Below are 20040 nucleotides of genomic sequence, written 5' to 3' on the forward strand. Positions count from 1 at the left end.
TATGTAAAACGATTAAATTTTCAAAACAAAATTGCAAACATGTAGTGCCCTCTATTCACAAACCATGAAAACTACTATAAACGTACGCAGTTAGCGTAGTATTGGTATAAGCATTTTGACAGAACATATCCAAGAATTTAAAAAGTCGACTAAGTCGTTCGAAAGTTATATATTTTTTTTAATTGGGTATGGTCGAAAACTGCATGACTTAAAATTTAAAAAAAAAATATAACTTAAACAAAAAATTTCATTTCATTAATTTTTTGATGTTGTGTAGAAAGGTCTGAATTTTCAAAAAAATAATTGTAGTATAATGTATAGTTCCGATGTAATGTATATCATATTTAAGGCCATCGTCCAAATACCATGCGCGCGGGTGGTTTTAGGAAATTTTCGAAGGAAATTTTGAAAAATTTGCCAAAACCAAAAACATACAGACCTTTGAAATACATTTATCTATCTACAGGGTGAAAATGGCTGGAAAATTCGGAGGATTTTCCGAGTCTTATCAAAAATAGCTCTGAAAAATGAGTGTTTTTGTGATTTTTCACAATTATCTGGAAAAATAAAGCGATGACATAAACTTTTTTTATCAAATAAACTTTATTATGGATACACAGATTACATTCGGACACATTTTTGGAAAACCTTTTCACGCTTACCATAGAAAATCCACGAATTTCAAAAATTTCCACGAAATCGGTTATATGAAATTCGTTGATTTTCCATGAAAAGCGTGAAAAGGTTTTCCAAAAATGTTTTCGAATGTGATCCTTGATGCCAGCATGAGGTTTTTTTGAAAAAAAAAATTCATTCCATCGAATTATTTTTTCAAATAATTGTGAAAAATTACAAAAAAAGCTCATTTTTTCAGCGCTATTTTTAATAAGACTCGTAAAATCCTCCGAATTTTCCAGTCATTTTCACCCTGTAGATAGATAAAAGTATTTCGAAGGTCTGTATGTTTTTGGTTTTGTAGAATTTTTCGAAATTTCCATTAAAAATTTCCAAAAACCACCCGCGCGCATGGTACTTGGACGATGGCCTTAATACCAATCTTATGCAGTTAGGATTAGAGTTTAGGATGTACTGCTAGGTTATCTGTTTGCAATCAGCGTGTATGAGCTGGCCTTCCTAGCAACACTATACCCCGGAAGTAGTGTTTACGAGGAAGCCAGAAAAAACCTCGATCGCATACACACGTAAAAAATAAAGTTCATGCGAAAACCACGTGTCCGTATTTTATTTTCACTGCTACAACTTCAGAAGTGGGATCGATAAAATTGTCAACCGTCTAACCAAAGACGAATTGATGGAATGGCTGCAAGAGCGGAACGTTGAATTTCCAGCTTCGGCGACGGTCCGGCTTCTACGTACGTTGTATGAGAGCCACATGCCTCGTGCAGAGATGGAGGAGGAGCAAGAAGATGACGAGGAACAGGAGGCCAGATTGGAAGAGCAGATCCGGATTCTGGAAAAGAAAAAACAACTCGCAGAGTTAAGAAGAAAGCTGGCAGTATGTGAAACTCAAGTCGTCCGACCGGCGGAATTTCAGGATGTGAAATGTGTGATCCCGATGTTCACTGGTAGTGAATCGTGTGTTCCGGTGAAGTGGATTTTGGACTTCGAGAGGGCTTGTGATGCCGTTCGAGGAGATGGAGAATTCCATTTGAAAAGTGTTCGGAGACTCATGGAACCAGGAACATAGGCAGAATGGTTTCTGCGAGTTGACCGTTCACACTCATACGAGGAGTTCCGTGAACACTTCTTAGGATGTTTTGAACATCGACTTTGTATGTCAGAAGTCATCGATAAGCTACGGAGAACCACCTTCAGCACCTGCAAAACAACTGTAGTGGGCTACATACCTAGAATGCAAGAGATCGCTTCATGTGCCGATATTGACGAAGCGCTTACAGTCCAAATGATAGTCGACGGATTTCAGGATCGTACCACTGATATTTCGGTCTTGTATCCAGCAACCAACTTGATGCAGCTTATGCACTTAGCAAGACGATGCGCCCAGCTCCGAGAATTACGACCCAGCTCCGCTTGTATTACTTCAACGGGTTCATCGAAGAAACCAAAGCCTAAAGACGATTCCGAATTCGGATTTCGGTGTTACAACTGTTCGGGTGAAGGACACATCTCCGCTCGCTGTCCAGAACAGGTGAAGGACACATCTCCGCTCGCTGTCTAGAACCGCGAGAGCGAGGATCCTGCTTCCGGTGTGGATCTGAGCAACACGTCAATTGTCCTCGTCCCGCGCCACAAAATAAAAACAAAGTGGCACTCGTCGACGACTTCCGCCAGAACTGTCAGCCTGATGCTATCGGGGAACAACTGGGCGGCGAAATCGCCGAAATTAATCGGGTAAGTGTCACTTTCTTATCTGGGGGGAAAGTACATCCGTTAATTCTCGTCTCGCTTTTAGACACTGGCAGTCCGATCAATCTGCCTAAACGTTCGGTTATTCCGCATATTTTTACGTTGAAGGAAGAGAAATATAGTGGATTCCGAAGTGTAGGGAACTTTCCGCTCTGCGCTTACGGTATCGTTCCGGGTCGTCCTACCCCTGCCAATTTTTTCATTCTCCCTGATCATTTTATTACCTAACCCCTACTACTAGGGAGAACATTTTTGAAAGCCTTTGGAATTGCTTTATTTAACAAACGAGTTCACAAACCAACAGTTGAATTGAAGAATAAAAATCAAATTCGAATTTCCGACAGTATGCATTGTATGTTTGAATTATCGCAACCGAATTCCGAAAGAATTAATGACGACTGCCCCAGGTGTTCTAATTTCCCCCGGAGGCGCTGACTGAGCCAGCTGCTTATGCACTGCCAGATATTTACGCTATCGAGCTAGGCGATGAATTAGTTATTAATCATCAATTAGGAAGTGACCATAAGAAGCACCTACTAACAACACGCTCACGAAATGAGACTGAAGTTAACTTCCGATATTCCGATTAGCTTTGGACCCAGGCGGTTATCATACAGCGACAGAGTCGAAGTAGACCGAATAGTTGATGAACTGTTGGCCGCCGGCACTTTACGACCAAGTAATTCTCCGTACTCGTTTCCGATTGTACTTCAAACTAAGAAATCAGGAGAGCGACGGATGTTTGTAGATTATCGAGCCTTGAATAAGATTACTGTGCGTGACAGCTATCCGATTCCGTTTATCGACGATTGCTTAGAACGGGTTGAGAAGAAAAAATACTTTTCGGTTTTGGATCTGAAGAAAGGTTTTCACCAAGTGAATATGAGTCCAGAGTCAGTTCCATACACAGTGTTTGTTACTCCCGGTGGGCAATACGAATACGTAGATGCCTTTTGAATTACGAAATGCCCCAGCAGTCTTTCAGAGATTTCTCAATATGGTACTTGATGAATTCATTAGAGAGGGTTCCACTGTAGTATATATGGATGACGTAACGATAGCTACCAACACCATCTCCGAACATTTCGATCTTCTGGGACGCGTCCTCAGAAGATTAGCAGAGCTTCGCTTAAAAATAAAAATAGAAAAGTGCCAGTTTTGCTTCACTGAAATTGAGCTTTTAGGATTTACAGTGAATAACCAGGGAGTGAGACCAAATAATTCACATTTAGAGGTTATGAGGAATTTGCCATTTCCGTTGGACGTCAAGCAGTGAAGCAAATGTCGGGCTATTTTCGTACATCCGTCGATTTGTTCCGTTTTTTTCAACCATTGCAATACCGCTACGCGATCTTACGAAACCCGGAGTCAAGTTTACTTTTGATGAAAAGTGCAAGGAAGCATTCGAAAATTTACGTAATAAGCTGGAAGACTTGTACAATCCGAATCTTGACACAGAGCTGCACTGCGATGCGAGTAGTGAAGGTTTTGGCGGCATATTGATGCAACAACGATCTTAAGTTCCACCCCGTTGGATATTTCTCTAAGAGGGCAACTACCGCCGAATCTCGCTATCATAACTTCGAGCTCGAAACCTTAGCAATTGTATACTCACTTCGGAAGTTCTGAATCTACTTGGAAGGTATTCCGTTCCGCATCGTGACAGATTGTAATTCGCTAACGATGACTTTGAATAAGAAGAGCAATAATGCTAGGATCGCTCGATGGGCTTTAGAGTTAGAGAACTATCATTACAGTATACAGCATCGCCATGGCAGGTTCATGAATCATGTCGATGCTCTCAGTCTCCTCCCTTCCCTCGCTGATCCAAATATTTCCGCCATTAAACCCGATGACATCGACTTCCAACTGCAAGTTGCACAGAGCCGTGATACAATGATTGTTAGACTCCGAGAAGAGTTGGAAAGGGGACCAGTGAAAAAATTCTCGTTTGATCGCACTCCAGGGGATACTACGCTGTTTTACGTCCCTAGTAAAATGGAAGATAGCCTCACCCGTGACACGCATGAGTAATTGTGTCATATGGGCGTTACAAAGACGATGAATCAGCTGAGTGTGCACTACTGGTTTCCGAAAATGAAGGAGAATGTCGAGAACTACGTTAAGAATTGTATCCGTTGCATTATGTATTCCGATCCTCATTCCGGCAGTGGACGACGTTTGGGCAGGTTGAGGCGAATGGGCAGGTTGAGGGTGCAACAGAGTCGTAAAGTCTATGTTAGGAAAGCTTTCCGAACCGGTGCAACATTCCGATTGGGCGAAACTACTAGTCAAAGTTGAATTTGCTATTAATAACTACGTTCATTCAAGTACTAAGGAGACGCCATCGATTCTTCTGTTCGGGGTCAGTCAACGAGGACGAGAGGTTGATAATCTGTCTGAATATCTAGAGGACAGGACCAATTCCGCTGGTGTTCGGGATTTAAATGTGATAAGCGATTCTGCTTTGCGTCACATTGAAGAATCTCAGTGTAAGAACTCATTATTATTTGATAAAAAGCATAGAACCCACCCCTAACACTTTCTCCGTAGGGGATTACGTTGTTATCCGAAAAGTAGACACCACTGTTGGTACGAATAAGAAATTTGTTCCCAAATATCGGGGTCCGTATCGCATCCATAAGACACTTTCCAATGATCGCTACTCCTAAGGGCTCCCTATTTCATCTCATTTGTAAGCACGTCGCCTCAAAACCCCGATTCAGCCACTAAAACCACTATAAAGGCATATTCAGGAGTGTTCTAGTTCTAGATGCATAATTTATATCAGTTTTGAAAATTTAAATCTATCAATTATAACAAAATAAACTGGCAGCCCCAGCAGCGTTGTATCTGTGTTTCAAATATGGAAAAAATAGAACGGCAGCGTATACCAGTTTAAAATTTGATAGTAGAACTGTTCGAATAAATAAAACTAAAACGGTTTGCTGGGGATACGTTTGTTTTTGTTTCAGTTATATTATAGACCACCCATATGAATCTTACAGCTGCTGAATTTGCTCTAACTATTTCATATTACTGCTTCATTCGCCTTGCTCCACGTCAAGAATTGATTCTTGAAAATTTAACTAATATTCATAAAACAGCTAAAAACAATTATGATGTGTTCACTACTCTGCTCATAATTTCATCTCAATGGATTTTTGTCCATCCTATCGTTGGTCCTCTATTCATCCTATAAATTAGCAATGGCGACAGCAACAAAAAAAATCCACTACTACACTCTCAGGTTCAAAATGTAAGAATTCTTCTTAAAAACGGCCTAATGCCAACTATGAGGCAACATACGATATTTTTAGAACCAGTTTCAAATCATTTTAACGTTTAAAATTTTTTCGGTCTTTTCCGTTACCTTTCGCTTTAAATTTAAAATATTACTGTAAAGTTAATTTGGTGAACTTTAAATAAAAACAAAAAAGGAATTGTTACTATTTAGACATTAGCCCTTCTTAAAACAAAATGCAGAGCCAGAGATGCCATTTATACAGATTTGTACAGGTTCATAAAAAGTGAAAAGTAAAAAATCAGACTTTTCTCTCTGAGTATCTATTACTATTTGATTGCAATGATTCTTTAAGTTTATTAATCAACGGAAAAATCACTGACAAACATTTATGTTTAAATACCTTATAATCAAAAAAGAACCGGAATTTTCATTTTAAAATTCCCGCGCTTGTTCAATCGGTAAACTTTTATTCTCTCAGCGTTGGCAACACTTTTATACACATTCTGTCAAATTTTGACGCATATCGTACGATTAGTTTTTGTTTGGCGTCTATACAAAGAAGTTGAACAATTTTTGTGTGGCGATTTTTATAATGGATGAAAATTTAGAACAACGTGCGTGCATCAAATTTTGTGTTGCAAATGGATTTAAGTGTTCCGAAACGTTGAAAATGTTAGAAAAGTCCTTTGGTGAATTATGTTCACTACTCTGCTCCTAATTCCATCTCAAAGGATTTTTATTCATCCTATCGTTGGTCCTTTATTCATCCTATTAACACAGTCAAAACAAAACATTGCACTATTACACTCTTAGGTTCAAAATGTCAGAATTCTTCTTAAAAACGGCATAATGCCAACTATAGACGAAACACGACATTTTTAGAATCAGTTTTGAATCATTTCGACGTTTAAAAATTTTTGGGTCGTTTTCGTTACCTTTCGTTTTAACTTTAAAATTTTACTGTAAAGGTAATTTGGCAAACTTAACAAAAAAACAAAACAGGAATTGTTTTTAGTTAGGCATTTAGCCCTTCTAAAAACAAAATGCAGGCCAGAGATGCCATTTATACAGATTTATCTGTATTGTATAGGTTTTTGCGTTGATTTAAATCAGAGTACAGATTTTATACAAATTTCCTAAATGTAATACAAATTTGTACAGGTTCATAAAAAGTGAGAAGTAAAAAATTAGACTTTTCTCTGCGACTATCTATTACTATTTGATTGCAGTAATTTTTTGAAAGTTCAGTAATCAACGGACAAATCGCATGTTAAAATGGAAATCTTCGCAGATATGAAGAATTATCTTTTAACATCATTTTATTAGTGAAAACAGATAGAGCAGATATAGACTTTCTATGCAAAATGATACATATTTTCTATGAAAATATCTGGCATCTCTGTTCACAGCCGATGAAGCACACACACTTCAAAGCGTTATGTTGATGTATTAGGTTTTGCACGAACATAACATAACCTCACCAAAAAGAACAGAATGAACTTTTTTTGGCAGTCGCGTGTATTTTTTTCACAGTTTAAAAATTCATCAGAGGTTCCTCGTTTGAATTTAAATCGTAATCTTTTTAATTCTTTGCACTGTGGAACACGTTTTTAATAGGAACTTTTTCGTCTTTTTTCAATTTTTAATTTGCAGTCGCAAAACAAAATAAACACACGGCAGCTGTCAAAGGTGAACTTGATTCATCGGCAGTTCATTTGTGTCGTCGTCGTGCAAAACCTAATAGCGGAATGAAACCAGTGCTACTAGATTTGCCACAATGGTTATTTCATTAGTATTTATAACGCGCTCTTTCTGGTAATATTCGAAGCCGAAACAGTTTTATTGAAATGTTAATATCAATAATATAATTAAACTAATCTCAAGGATACAAAAAACATACTTTTTGATGATAATTTGAAGAAGAATAACAATTTTTGATATGTAACATTATGAGATAACTTGACAACTTTGCGAAACCAAATGAGATGAAAACAAAGCGCAATCAAGTGAACTAAGCGAAAAACTCATCTCATATTTTTGAAGACTTTTATCGCTTGTCGGGTAATTTTTGAAGTTTTTAATAGTTAATTAAACAAGTGGCAAGTGAACATTACTAATTAAGAAGTCATCCAGCATTCAATGATTGTAATTGTGCGAAAGAGTGATCATGTTTTGAGACGAATCAATTAGTAAATATTCAGAAACATGACGAACTGTAAATCTTGAGACGAAAATGTGTCCTAAATTGAAAAGTGAGTTAATTTTAAATGAAAAAAACGATCACCGATGAATTTAAAACCATTTCTTTCAATGGGAAAGTGTGACAATATATTGTATAATCATTTTAAAACATTTCACAGTTTGGTTCAGGTAGGTTGTAAAATATTATTCATGTTCAAACTAATGAGGTGAAGGGATGAGATGGAAATAGGAGCTCAGATGAAATAGGGAGCCGTTACCCTATATCATATTTAATACCAATCTTATGCAGTTAGAATTAGAGTGTAGGATGTGCTGCTATGTTACCTGTTTGCAATCAGCGTGTATGAAAAGCTGACCTTCCTAGCAACACTGTACCCCGGAAGTGGTGTTTACGAGGAAGGCAGAGAAAATGATTGTACAGTTAACCTCGATCGCGTACACACGTAAAAAATAAAGTCCGTGCACAAACCACGTGTCCGTATATTATTTTCACTACTACATAATAATGAATAAAAACATGTAGCTCCCTCTATCTACAAACCTTGAAAATCGCCTAAAACTTATACAATTTGCTCAATCAATCACAAAAGTAAATTTATCATATATACGCATTTTCCTAGAAACTTGAAATTTCTAGATAACATACTCAAGAGTGTGGAACATTCCAAGCAGTTATACAGAGCAGTGATACAAAACACGAAAAAATTGGGTTGCTGGGGGCTTAAATGAGTGCTAATCGAAAGGCCTTGTCAGTTGACGACCAAATGAACCATTCCGGGTATACCTGTCCCCGACTTCCGGTACTCCAAAAAGCTCCAAAAAGGAACGAACTCACTCTTCTCAGCGATGGCTTGACCAATTTTCACAAACTTAGGTTCAAATGAAGGGTCTTATGATTGCATACATAACTCCTGAATTAAATCCGGATCAGACTTCTGGTTCCTGAAGAACAAAATGACGAGTTGCAAACCAAAACAAACGGTTACTGAACCGGTCGAATACTACATATGTTTTCAATTTTTTCAATATAGTACAGGGTGGGAACAATATAGTAAGTGGAAACATCGGGCAACCAAATAACTCTTGGCAGAATTGTCAAATCGACTAATGACTTACCACGTTGGAAGCGTCATTCCAAGATAATTTTACCATGGAACAGTACACAATAAAAGTGCGAACTGAAAATGTTTAGTTTTACATCCAAAATAACTTCTCAATTGTGAAAATCAAACGTACATTAATAAACAATAACGTTAAATGCGTTAGTAAGCAAAATTATCGGTTCATGCCACTGATAACCTAAATTAATTGAGGAACAGTCCTCTATACGACCAAAAAGTTACAGTTTGGTGTGGTGTCAACATGTCAATATGTCATACAGCTCGACTTACAATCGATTTGTTACGACTATTGCTCTCCGAACGAGTCATATCGAAAAACGGTATTTTGACAGGTCCCAGAGATCATCCGATTTGGGTACTTAAGTTACTATTTTTTATTTTTATTTTTTTATTAAATATTATTAAATTTAATCAAAAAAATTCAGGTCTATTAGAGCAAAATTGACAATGTTACAAGTTGTTTTATACCTGTCGTGTTTTAATACCTATTTGACCCAAGCGCGCTATTATTACCTGGCAGATATTTCGATAGTCCCACGACAAAAGGGCCTAACTGCAAATGAGAGGCTCTCTTTGTTTACTTTCTCTTTTGATTATTACGAAGCCATCACTGCAGTTTTTTTAAAGTTTCCAATATAAATTGAAACCTAGTGGTTTTAACTTGACAGTTTTGCGAAGAGTAAGGCGGAAAATATAAAATTAATCTTAATAATCGTAAAAAAAAGTAAACAAAGAGAAACTATCATTTGCAGTTAGGCCCCTTTGTCGTGGGACTATCGATTTCTCTCTGTTTAATACATAACCTTACTCCTAAACCAGTTCTACTAAGAAAAATTTCAAGACATTTACAAACGTCCTTACAATAAAAAATAAAACAAATTTCTTACCTTCATTTGATCTAGTAATGTTCCAACTCCAAGCACTGTGAACTTTTTTTCTGGATGTGTTTGTAGATAGTTCTCTACCCAATGCGATTTTCCGCTGCCCGGAAGTCCAATAAGGAAAATGACCTGGAAATAGTATAAGACATAAAAAGATACGATTCTCCGTAGAAAACTATTTCCTAGAATATAAAATGCCAAATGCTATATTCCAAGTTCATTTACTCGAAGTTACTGATATCAAGAAACATTAATCATACAATGTACTATTTCTCAGAAAAATAGTTCTCCAGAACATGTAATTTTGTTGTTCTACTGTAAGGTGTTAATGCATGGTGATTCGTCTCCAGTTTTGAGTAGTTAAGAACGTATTCCCGCCTTGATTTGTCGTATATTGTATTAAAAATAATCGAGTATTCAAAAGCGATGACGAAAAATTGTTAATTGAAGTATTGACACCCGCTTTTATTTGTCAATCACTTAAGTAATTTATGGATATCATTAAAAAAAAACTTCATCTTTCATTAACATTCATTCATCTCCACGCTGTTCGTTAGTATTCATTTAAAAAATTTAGAAAAATAACTGAATTACAGTAGACCAAACTAGGAAAGAGGAAAGAGCAAAAAAGAATGTCAATGAACACTCAAACTTAGAAAATTTAATTATATTCAGAAAATACCAAGCAATTTTCAATAGAAACAAACGAGAGGAAACTCAAAATAAATTTATCGAATTGGTTTCTAGTGTCGACTAGAAAACAAGCTTGTTAAGACATAACATTATCAAAATAACCGGTGAACACAAAACTCAAATAAATAATATCTTACATGACGGCAAAAATATAGCTAATCAATTCATAGATAAACACTTCGGTATAAATGACATCAAAACCCTGCAATCTTCTTTTAATTGCATTAAGTATAATATGATGAACATTCAAAAATTCGAATTAATCGTCATTTGTTTATTGAGAAAAAACTCATCACCAGGAGAAGACAAAATCGCATACGAAATGTCACGAACATTATCAAAAGTAATTAATGAAGTAATAATAACATAAATTAACAAATGCTGGAAAAATAGCTATGTACCTATAAAAACATTCCAATACCCGGTAAATACCAATAGAAGGCAAAATACCAATATCATTGATACCATCCATTATCAAAACTAAATATACCGAAGTTCTATACCAACTACAAATCTTCCTAGACAATAATAACGTTATACCTAAAACCTCATTCGGATTCCGTAAAAACAATTCAACAGTAACTTAACCCCAAATACTCGATAAATAAGGTAAAACAAAAGATTTTTAACTGCAGTAATATTCTGGGATCTATCTTACGCTTTTAATACTGTTGACAACTCATTACTAGAACAAGCTATACATAATTTCTCCATTCAATCAAAAATAATAATGTGGATAACAAATTTCTGAAAAATAGAAATATAATATTCAATACAAAAAATAAAACAGTAGAAAGATTTATAAGTAACGGGCTACCTCAAGGCGATGTGATGTCACCAACCCATATTTCAGGGTTGGTGACATCACATCGCCTTGAGGTAGCCCGTTACTTATAAATCTTTCTACTGTTAATACCGACAAAATAAAAGTAATGTTATTCCAAAATAGTAATAATACATTAAATATCAAAATTGAAAACAAAATAATCGCAACAGTAAAACGGTATCCTAACTAGTAATGATTTTCGACAGATTTTTGATAAGCAATAAGGTGGAGTAGAGGGGGGTAATGTTGTGAACGTTTTTTGAGATCTCGTGTGTCGTGATTACGGATACCAAAATGTATCCGTAATAGTCACAAACGTTATTATTGAAAAAAAAATACAAAAACTAGAATTTAGGTTTATGCTATATTTGGAGCACGAAAATTGAAAAAAAATGCGAGTATGTGATAAACTCAAACAGAATTATAATCATTTCAACGGTGACTCCTACATCTACGTTTGATTGCAGTCTTGGTGGCTGCTTTTATGTTTATTTGGATTAAAAAGAATATTTTTACATTCGCGTTTAGCTAAATGATATTTGTTTGTTGTATGGAACCTACTATACCGATGATAAGTAATTTGCTTCATTAATTCAGTCGCTACAATTAATTCACAACATTATCCCCCTTTAATATATTAAAAGTCAAACCATGATCATTGTCTATAACTCGCTTATAAACAAGGATGGTTTTTATCGTGTCGAAGAACGCTATCTAGCAACTCTTCACACGATTCAATCAGTGCCATCAAAGAGAGACGAATATCACCTCAGTAACAAAAAACTGACATGGTAAATAACAGAGAATAGACACCAATGCGAGAGCGAATGTCTCTCTGTAATCCAATTCTATACGGGAAGTGGATAATTGCGATAGAATCATTTTACTATTATATGGCACCACAATCGCTACATGAACAATTTTGGCGCATGCTTATGTAGGTTGCATTATAACTTCAGTATAATTTAACGTGCTCTTATTAAACTTGATACAGGTACTTCTTGCTCTTCAGAAATTGTCATAAAACTATTTTTTCGATGGAAGGGAGTGTCCCTAGAATGGGGATACAAGGTGAGATGAAAAAACTGCAACAAAGTAAAACGCCATAATTTTTTCATTTTTTTTTAAATTTTATTGAATGAAAGCAAAAAATGTCGGAAATAACATCAAATTTGAGAATCGGTTTAGATTTGTTCGAATTGGCCACCTTTGGCACGAACTATGGCCTTCAAACGGCCAATGAAACCATCACACGCTGCCCGAAAGTGGCTCTGCGGTATTTTGTCCCATTCTCGGCGAAGCGCTTGCTTGAGATGATCGACACTTTGGTATTTTTTAGTGCCAACCTTGCTTTCCAAAATACCCCAGGCACAATAGTCCAACGGATTGGCATCCGCAGATTTTGGTGGCCATTGTGCGGTGGAAATGAAGCGAGGAACCTCATTTCTTAACCATTCTTGGGTGGCGCGTGCTGAGTGCGATGGTGCTGAGTCCTGTTGGAATGTCCAAGGTCTGCGGCCGAAATGTTTGCGTGCCCAGGGCTTCAGAACTCCCTCCAAAATATTTTCGCGATAGATTTGCGCATTTATTTTGACCCCACGGTCGATGAATACGAGCGGCGAGCGACCATCGGCTGTTATGGCGGCCCACACCATCACCATGGCCGGCTTTTGAGTTCTGGTGGCCAACCGAAGTTGCAAATTTTCAGCTGACCTCTCTGGCAAGTAAACACGATCATTTTGTTTGTTTACAAACTGCTGGATAACGAATGGTTTCTCATCGGAGAAAACCAAATTCGGCAGTTCACCACTTTCGGCCAAGCGAAGCAACTCTTTAGCTTTTTCGAGTCTAACTTTTTTTTGCGCATCAGTAAGATCTTGCACTTTTTGGAACTTCAATGGCTTTAGTCCAAGCTCATTTTTCAATATTTGCCGAATGGCATATTGCGATATGTTCAGCTCACGAGCCATTTTTCGGCCACTGCGACGCGGATTTCGTTCAATTCGCTTCTTCACTTTTCGAACCATTTCTGCCGATGTTGCTGTTTTTTTTCGTCCACTTCCTTGACGTCGGGCTACGCTACCAGTATCACGGTAACGAGCGATGGTACGAGACACAAAAGATTTATTCACTTTTAAATGCTGGAGGGCTCTAACGATAGCCACTTGTGGTTTTCCAGCCAAATGCAAAGCAATCACACTATCACACTTGAATTCCATCACAAATAACTTTTTTTCTGAAAAATTCCCACCAAAATGCTTTTGTGCGCTTGTAAATAATATAATGAGCTGTCACTAGAATAAATCTGACAGCTGTGGGACGAGCGGTTTAGAAATGACAGCAGTCTGAAGTTGGTTGCAGTTTTTTCATCTCACCTTGTATATGATGGAACTAAGAAGTAAATTTGGCAAAAATCGTTACTATTAACGAGTACAGATACTTCTTGCGCAACTGAACGAAGATTAGAAGAGTAATCATGGGAGGAGGTAATTGTAGGTGCCTATGAAAAGGGGGTAGTTAATGCGGAATTATTCCAACTTATATATGGGTCTGAATTTGTCTTAAATCACTCCGAAAAAAAAGACTATTGAAAAATCGAACCCCGAAAAAAATTACTGTTTTTTGTTCCAACGTTGATTTTTTGACATTATAAATGTTGATTATTATGGTCCTATTCGGTTCAACATAAACCGCTAGGCAGACGTAAAGTAAAGTAAAGCGGTTTATGTTGAACCGTCAGGTCGGAGATAGCAGTTCAACATAAACTGCTACGCACTGATGAGTAAGACGAAACGTAAAATCAAATGAAATTGGTTATGTGCACCTAGCATAAATTAGGGGGTAAAAACCTTTTAACCTCTTAAACTTACCACAATCTGTACGGCTAGCATGCCAAAACTGGTTTCGTTCGGGACGTCAGTTTTGATATTACATTTAGTTGTAATATCAAAGAAGTGTTTTGCAAGTAGCATTAACTTTACGTCTGCCTAGCGGTTTATGTTTAACCATCAGGTCGGAGGTAGCAGTTCAACATAAACTGCTACGCACTGATGAGTCTAAGACGAAACGCAAAATCAAATGAAATTGGTTATGTGCACCTAGCATAAATTAGGGGTTAAAAAGCTTTTACCTCTTAAACTTACCATTAAAAAACCTTTTTCATCCACCTAGTGGTGTACTAGTGATGCCTTTCTCATATTAATTATATTTATGAAAATATCAAAAAAAAATTGTTCCAAACTTGAATCAAATTAGAAACTTTCTTTGGGTATGAACTAACATAACCTTTTCAATTTGTGAAAAGCTATGTCAAGATAATAAGAATTTTTCTTCATTTTGCATTGTCGCACTTAATAACGCAATGAAATTTCACGCCTTTCACGCAACCCACCTGAGTTCGATCCCCAACCCCGCACATAGGGTCAGTAAGCTTTTCTGGCCCGAAGAGGCAAATGACAAAATGACAACGTTAAGGTTAAAATCTCATAACTTCATTTCGTTGCGTTTTAATTTCTTATCCTTCTCATATACAGATTTTCAATACAGAATTTAGATTTTCCGATACCGATTTACAGATTTTTCTCCTGAAAAATACAGATTTAAATTTGGAAACCCTGCACGCGATATGAATTGAACAAAGCACGTGGTGTGCTTTATTTAAAAGGCGGTTGCATTTTCTTCTTCCGTACCAGCACGAAGCGATTTTGCATCATCATTTCGTATAATGGTTTCAAAGTTTTGACATTTATCGCCTTATAATTTTGAAACCGGAAATCGGATCTGGATGAAATTGCACAGTATCTTTCAAGGCAACGAGAGCTTTAATTTGAATCATGATTTATGAAAATCGGTTTACGTTGCTGAGTAATCGAAGTGAACTTCGTTTCTGGAGCATTTCTTTACTATTATCGGTGCTTTAAAAATCGAAAACTGGGGAGTGGTAGTCCCAAAGTAGATTCATACATCCACTAACAAGGTCTGCCAGCTATAAGAATTTGTCAATAAGTTTTATAAAAATGTATGCCTTGTTTCGCCATCACTTGTGAAAAAATGAAATGAAATGAAATTGAAATTTTTTCACTTATCGCGCTGTAATACCGGAATCGGTAGTCCGATCTGGACTACTTCTCGGGGACTTTTTAATAAATTTTAATACCTTTTGTTTGCATCTTAGTTTGTGAAAATCGGTTCGAAAAAGTTGATGGTTGTCCTGATGTTATTCGTGAATTTTGTCGCTTCGGATATTCAAAATATTACAATCCATCGTTCGCCAGTTGTGTGGAACCCATATCTACCTGCTTAATGGTCTTTACTGTTGGTAGTGAGCAAATTGGAATGAATATGCATGAACATCCTCTCGATAACCTCAATTCTCTCCGGCAAGAATTATGAATAAAGGGGTGGCGGTTCTCATTTCGATTATCACCAGCAAGTTTGAAACGATAATTTTTGACTGTTTGAAATGTATTGAGATGTGTTCCAAAGTATTAAAAATAAAAACTGAAAGAGGGAACAATTAATTTATGTTTATTTTGTGATTGATATTTCAGTTACCATGACTGGATGAAAGGATGATAAGGATATCATGACTGGATGAAAGGTGATCCATTATCTTGAACCAATTCAAATGTTTACATGAAGTTAATTTGAAGATTGTTCTCTCATTCAATAGTAGGAGATATTTGACTTTAAGAGATCAACTGACGGTGGTGGTTAAACTGAGCTTCGATTGGAAGAGAAACGAATAAAGAACTGAATGCTACTCGTTCTGCGATGGTTGTGTGTTAGAATGTGAAGCAGTAGGGTGACTGTCAATGTGTGCCACATTCGGTTTTAATTGAATTGAATCAAGTTTTACAGCACTTGGTGTTAATAGACCTCGTAATCGGTTCAAATAATGATGTCAGCTTCAGCTTCATATATACGATAACGAATGCTGGCATTTGTCCGGATATTGGTTGTTTGTTGCGCACGATGAAAGAGTATCGGGACTTATCCCTGTTATAGCAATCGCAAGAGGTTAAGCAGATTCTCAAGAGCAGGAGACGTCCTCGACCGACGACGTGCGAGATCTGGTCGACCGAGTTCATTGAGGACGCTACGGGTTTTATTAAAAAAAATTTTTTTTTCAATTATAGAGGTTTTAACACTTTAAGGTCATTCGCCTCTTCGGACCAGACAATTTTTCTGACCCTATGTGCGGGGTTGGGAATCGAACCCAGGTGGGCTGCGTGATAGCCATCGACTATCCCATCACGCTATACCCGTCCCCGTTATTAAAATTGTGAGGGTGCGGATTTGACACAACAAGAACCGCTCAATCCGAAAAACGGTTGATCTCAACGTTTCCATCGCGACCGTTCATACCATATCCAGCATATACAACCTTGATCAAAAAGCTCTCGGAATTTATTCAGAAAATTACAAGATACAAGATAAATACAAGATTATTCATCAAAATGGATATTGTCCCCTTTACAGTACTCCCCATCGACTGCAACACACTTATGCGTCCCTCAGATTCGTTTCAATATTCGTCTATATCGATAAAATTCGTCTTCCTGTTCGGCTTTTTGGTCCGCATGTTATGAATTGCACGAACTGTAAAAAAAACGGGCACACAGCTACTTATTGTAGTAATGTGTAAAATATGAGAGATCCCTTTCAGATAATGATTGCAATAAAGAAATTGAAAAATGTGTTTATTGTTGGGAGAGTCCTCATGATGATCTTTCAGTATGCGCTGCATTAAAGTTGCGTAAAGACAAAATGAAGCTTTCTTTAAAAGCAAGGTCTAAGCGCACATATGCCGAAATGCTTAAAACGGTCATTGATGTCCCCCCTTTGGAAACCGAAAACGGTTTTTCAAATCTTGAGGAGCCAGAGGAATTTGACTCTGACGGAAATAGTGAAGGTATTTCGTTTGTCACTACTCAAGGTTCTGTTAAGAGGAAGAAGTCCTCCTCCAAATTACTAAAAAAGACACCTATAATTACACCTTCACAAAAAAGATCCCCGTGTTAAATTTAAAAAAACCCTAATTTAAAACTAAAAACTGTGCCTCCTGGTTTGTCAAATTCACAAACCAATCCAGGAACTAGCACAAGAAAAGACAGTAATCCAGTGGGCTCCGTTTCACATTCACCAACAGGATTACTAAAGTTTTCAGAAATTTCTGAACCTCTAAAGACCATCATATCGGTATTCCTTCCAATAGCTAGAACATTTTTGAAGCAGTTATCAGCTCAATAGCCAGTTCTCTCAGGTTTTGTATCATTTGATGGATAATTTATCATTCGCCGCAAATGATTCAATCACTGTCCTGCAGTGGAATTGTCGAAGCATCATGCCAAAACTTGATTCATTTAAAGTTTTGTTGCATAGTCGAAAATTTGATGTATTTGCTTTGTGCGAAACATGGCTTACATCAAACATAGCTTTAAATTTAAATGACTTTAACATTATACGTATCGATAGAGACTCTCCGTATGGTGGACTGCTTTTAGGAATTAAGAAATGTTATTCCTTTTGTAGATTAAACATTCCTCCTACTTCTAGTACAGAAGTTGTTGCTTGTCAAATAAACATTAAAGGAAAAGACATTTGCATTGCTTCGGTATATATTCCTCCAAGAGCACAAGTTGGACAGCGACAGCTTATTGAAATGGTCGAAGCTCTTCCTGCTCCACGTTTGATTCTGGGAGCTTTCAATTCGCACGGAATGATGTCGGGTTTCGTTTTCAATGATAACAAATCATCTTTAATATACACTAAAGTCTCTTTTTACACGGTTTTTTTTCACACGGTTTTTTATACACGGCTTTTTTACACGGATTCCGGAATTAACACGGTTTTTATTTACACGGTTTCGGATGAAAGTTTAAAAAACACTGTCTTTTGTTTTTTGAGAAAAAGTAAAAAAAGGGAACAGGTTGTCTGTAAGAAAACGATTATGAGAGTTAATTTAAAGTTTGAAAGTTAACTAAAATCATTCAATTTATATCAAGGGGAACGTGCCATTTGAGCCAATTTGTTCCTGATTCCTCTTCCGCTCAGTTGTGGCGTATGATGTTAGCATCGTCATTGATCATCGAGAATTTCGTAGCGTTGAATAAATAGTCGAATTTACTAATCTCTTCAACTCTTAATCATATCGAGCAGTACAGTATTATAACTAGAGCTATATCATTTGTATGATATAGCTCTAGTTGTATTAGGATTTACGCCGACGAAATGAGTTTTTCAGCATGACGTACCTTTTCTAATTTGATCCATATTCAGATCTATAAATTCTTCCCCTTTGATTCTGTCGCAGCGTGCATAGATCTTCATTCAATACCCATATTTTCCCACTCAGTTTAGTTGAAAATGACTGTTAAGATCGTTAGTGTTTACTACACATCGCACCTTCGGAATCGAAAAGAACTTATTCTCAAGTTTTTTGTATTGAAAGTGTTTATGGGTTCTAATTGTACGTTTTATCCTTCTTTTGACAAATGAATGCACTATACAGAAGGCATGAGCCATTTAGAATAATTTGCTTATCGTACAACGCGTTTCCTAAGTGTTCTAATTTTAATATGTCATCCAATGTGTTTTATCAAGTATGACTGGACCCTTCTCATAACCTCAGACTGTTTTTTAGATTTCCGTTCTTATTGTGAAATAATAGTTACATTTTCCACAGTTATGTGCACTTGCATAAATTTTGGGGTTAACCCTTCAAAATATCAAAAATACGGTTTTCTTTTACACCCCCGTGTAAAAAGAGACCTTAGTGTATAATTGTTGGCAGGACTCCACATTATCGACTTCACCATCTTCGCTCGTCAACTGACAGGCGTCAGTATGACAGATGCAGGCTTTAGTATTGGTGACCGGACATGAGATCAGACTAGTTCAGTTCTTCTTGATAGTCAGAGAGATGATGTACATACTCGTGCACCTCCAGTGCTCTATATTTTATAAATGTATAATTAGCACATAAGCTTTTAATTCGTTCTAATAAACAGTATTGTAATCAATATCGTAACAATAATATTTGCGACAATTCAGACCCTGTCAGCTTGAAGCGAAATCAATCTTCAGTTCAGCAACGCCATCGCGCAGCATCACATTCAATCTATCATGTCAATTGTATGGATGCGCAGCGCTGCTATTTTGGCGCACACGAATTTGACATTTCTCTCCCTTACTTCTATGTACGAGATTCGATACGGACTCGCCTGAGGGCGACATGCTCGCAAAAAAGGATGTTGCCAATGATTTGTTCGGAAAATGTGAGAGCTGGATATCTTGTTAATATGATGTCTTTGGACAATTTAAACTTGATAGTATTAAATATGGGTAGCATGACACGGATTCCAAGACCTCCTGCACGTCCAAGTGCATTAGATTTATCTCTACTCGATTTCAATTTGCACTTGAAAAATATTTCCTGATTTACACGGTAGCGATCGTTCACCAATCATCATCTCAATTAGCAGTAACAAATGCATTGCTAATTCAGTTAATATTCCATATGATATGACAAAAAATGTTGACTGGATTAAATACCAAAGTACTATCTCAAGTACCTTGAACTCAATGGAAGAGTTCCCCCTACTTGAAGAATATGACTTCCTCGTTTGTTCGATTCTGGAGGCCGCAGAACAAGCTCAAACCAAACGATTTCTTGGTCCA

The 20040-nt window shown here is 36.9% G+C and overlaps 1 protein-coding gene across 2 annotated transcripts in view; it reads right to left on the bottom strand.

The window, feature by feature from the left end:
* Positions 1-20040, bottom strand: part of LOC131432840 (heterogeneous nuclear ribonucleoprotein U-like protein 2) — an 80655-nt gene that overhangs the window by 37305 nt on the left and 23310 nt on the right. For both annotated transcript variants that reach the window (XM_058599383.1, XM_058599382.1), the window contains exon 6: positions 9846-9968. In XM_058599383.1, the coding sequence (XP_058455366.1) occupies positions 9846-9968 (123 nt within the window). The remainder of the gene's footprint in view (positions 1-9845; positions 9969-20040) is intronic.

The sequence above is a fragment of the Malaya genurostris genome, chromosome 2, assembly GCF_030247185.1.
Source record: "Malaya genurostris strain Urasoe2022 chromosome 2, Malgen_1.1, whole genome shotgun sequence".
Lineage (NCBI taxonomy): Eukaryota > Metazoa > Arthropoda > Insecta > Diptera > Culicidae > Malaya > Malaya genurostris.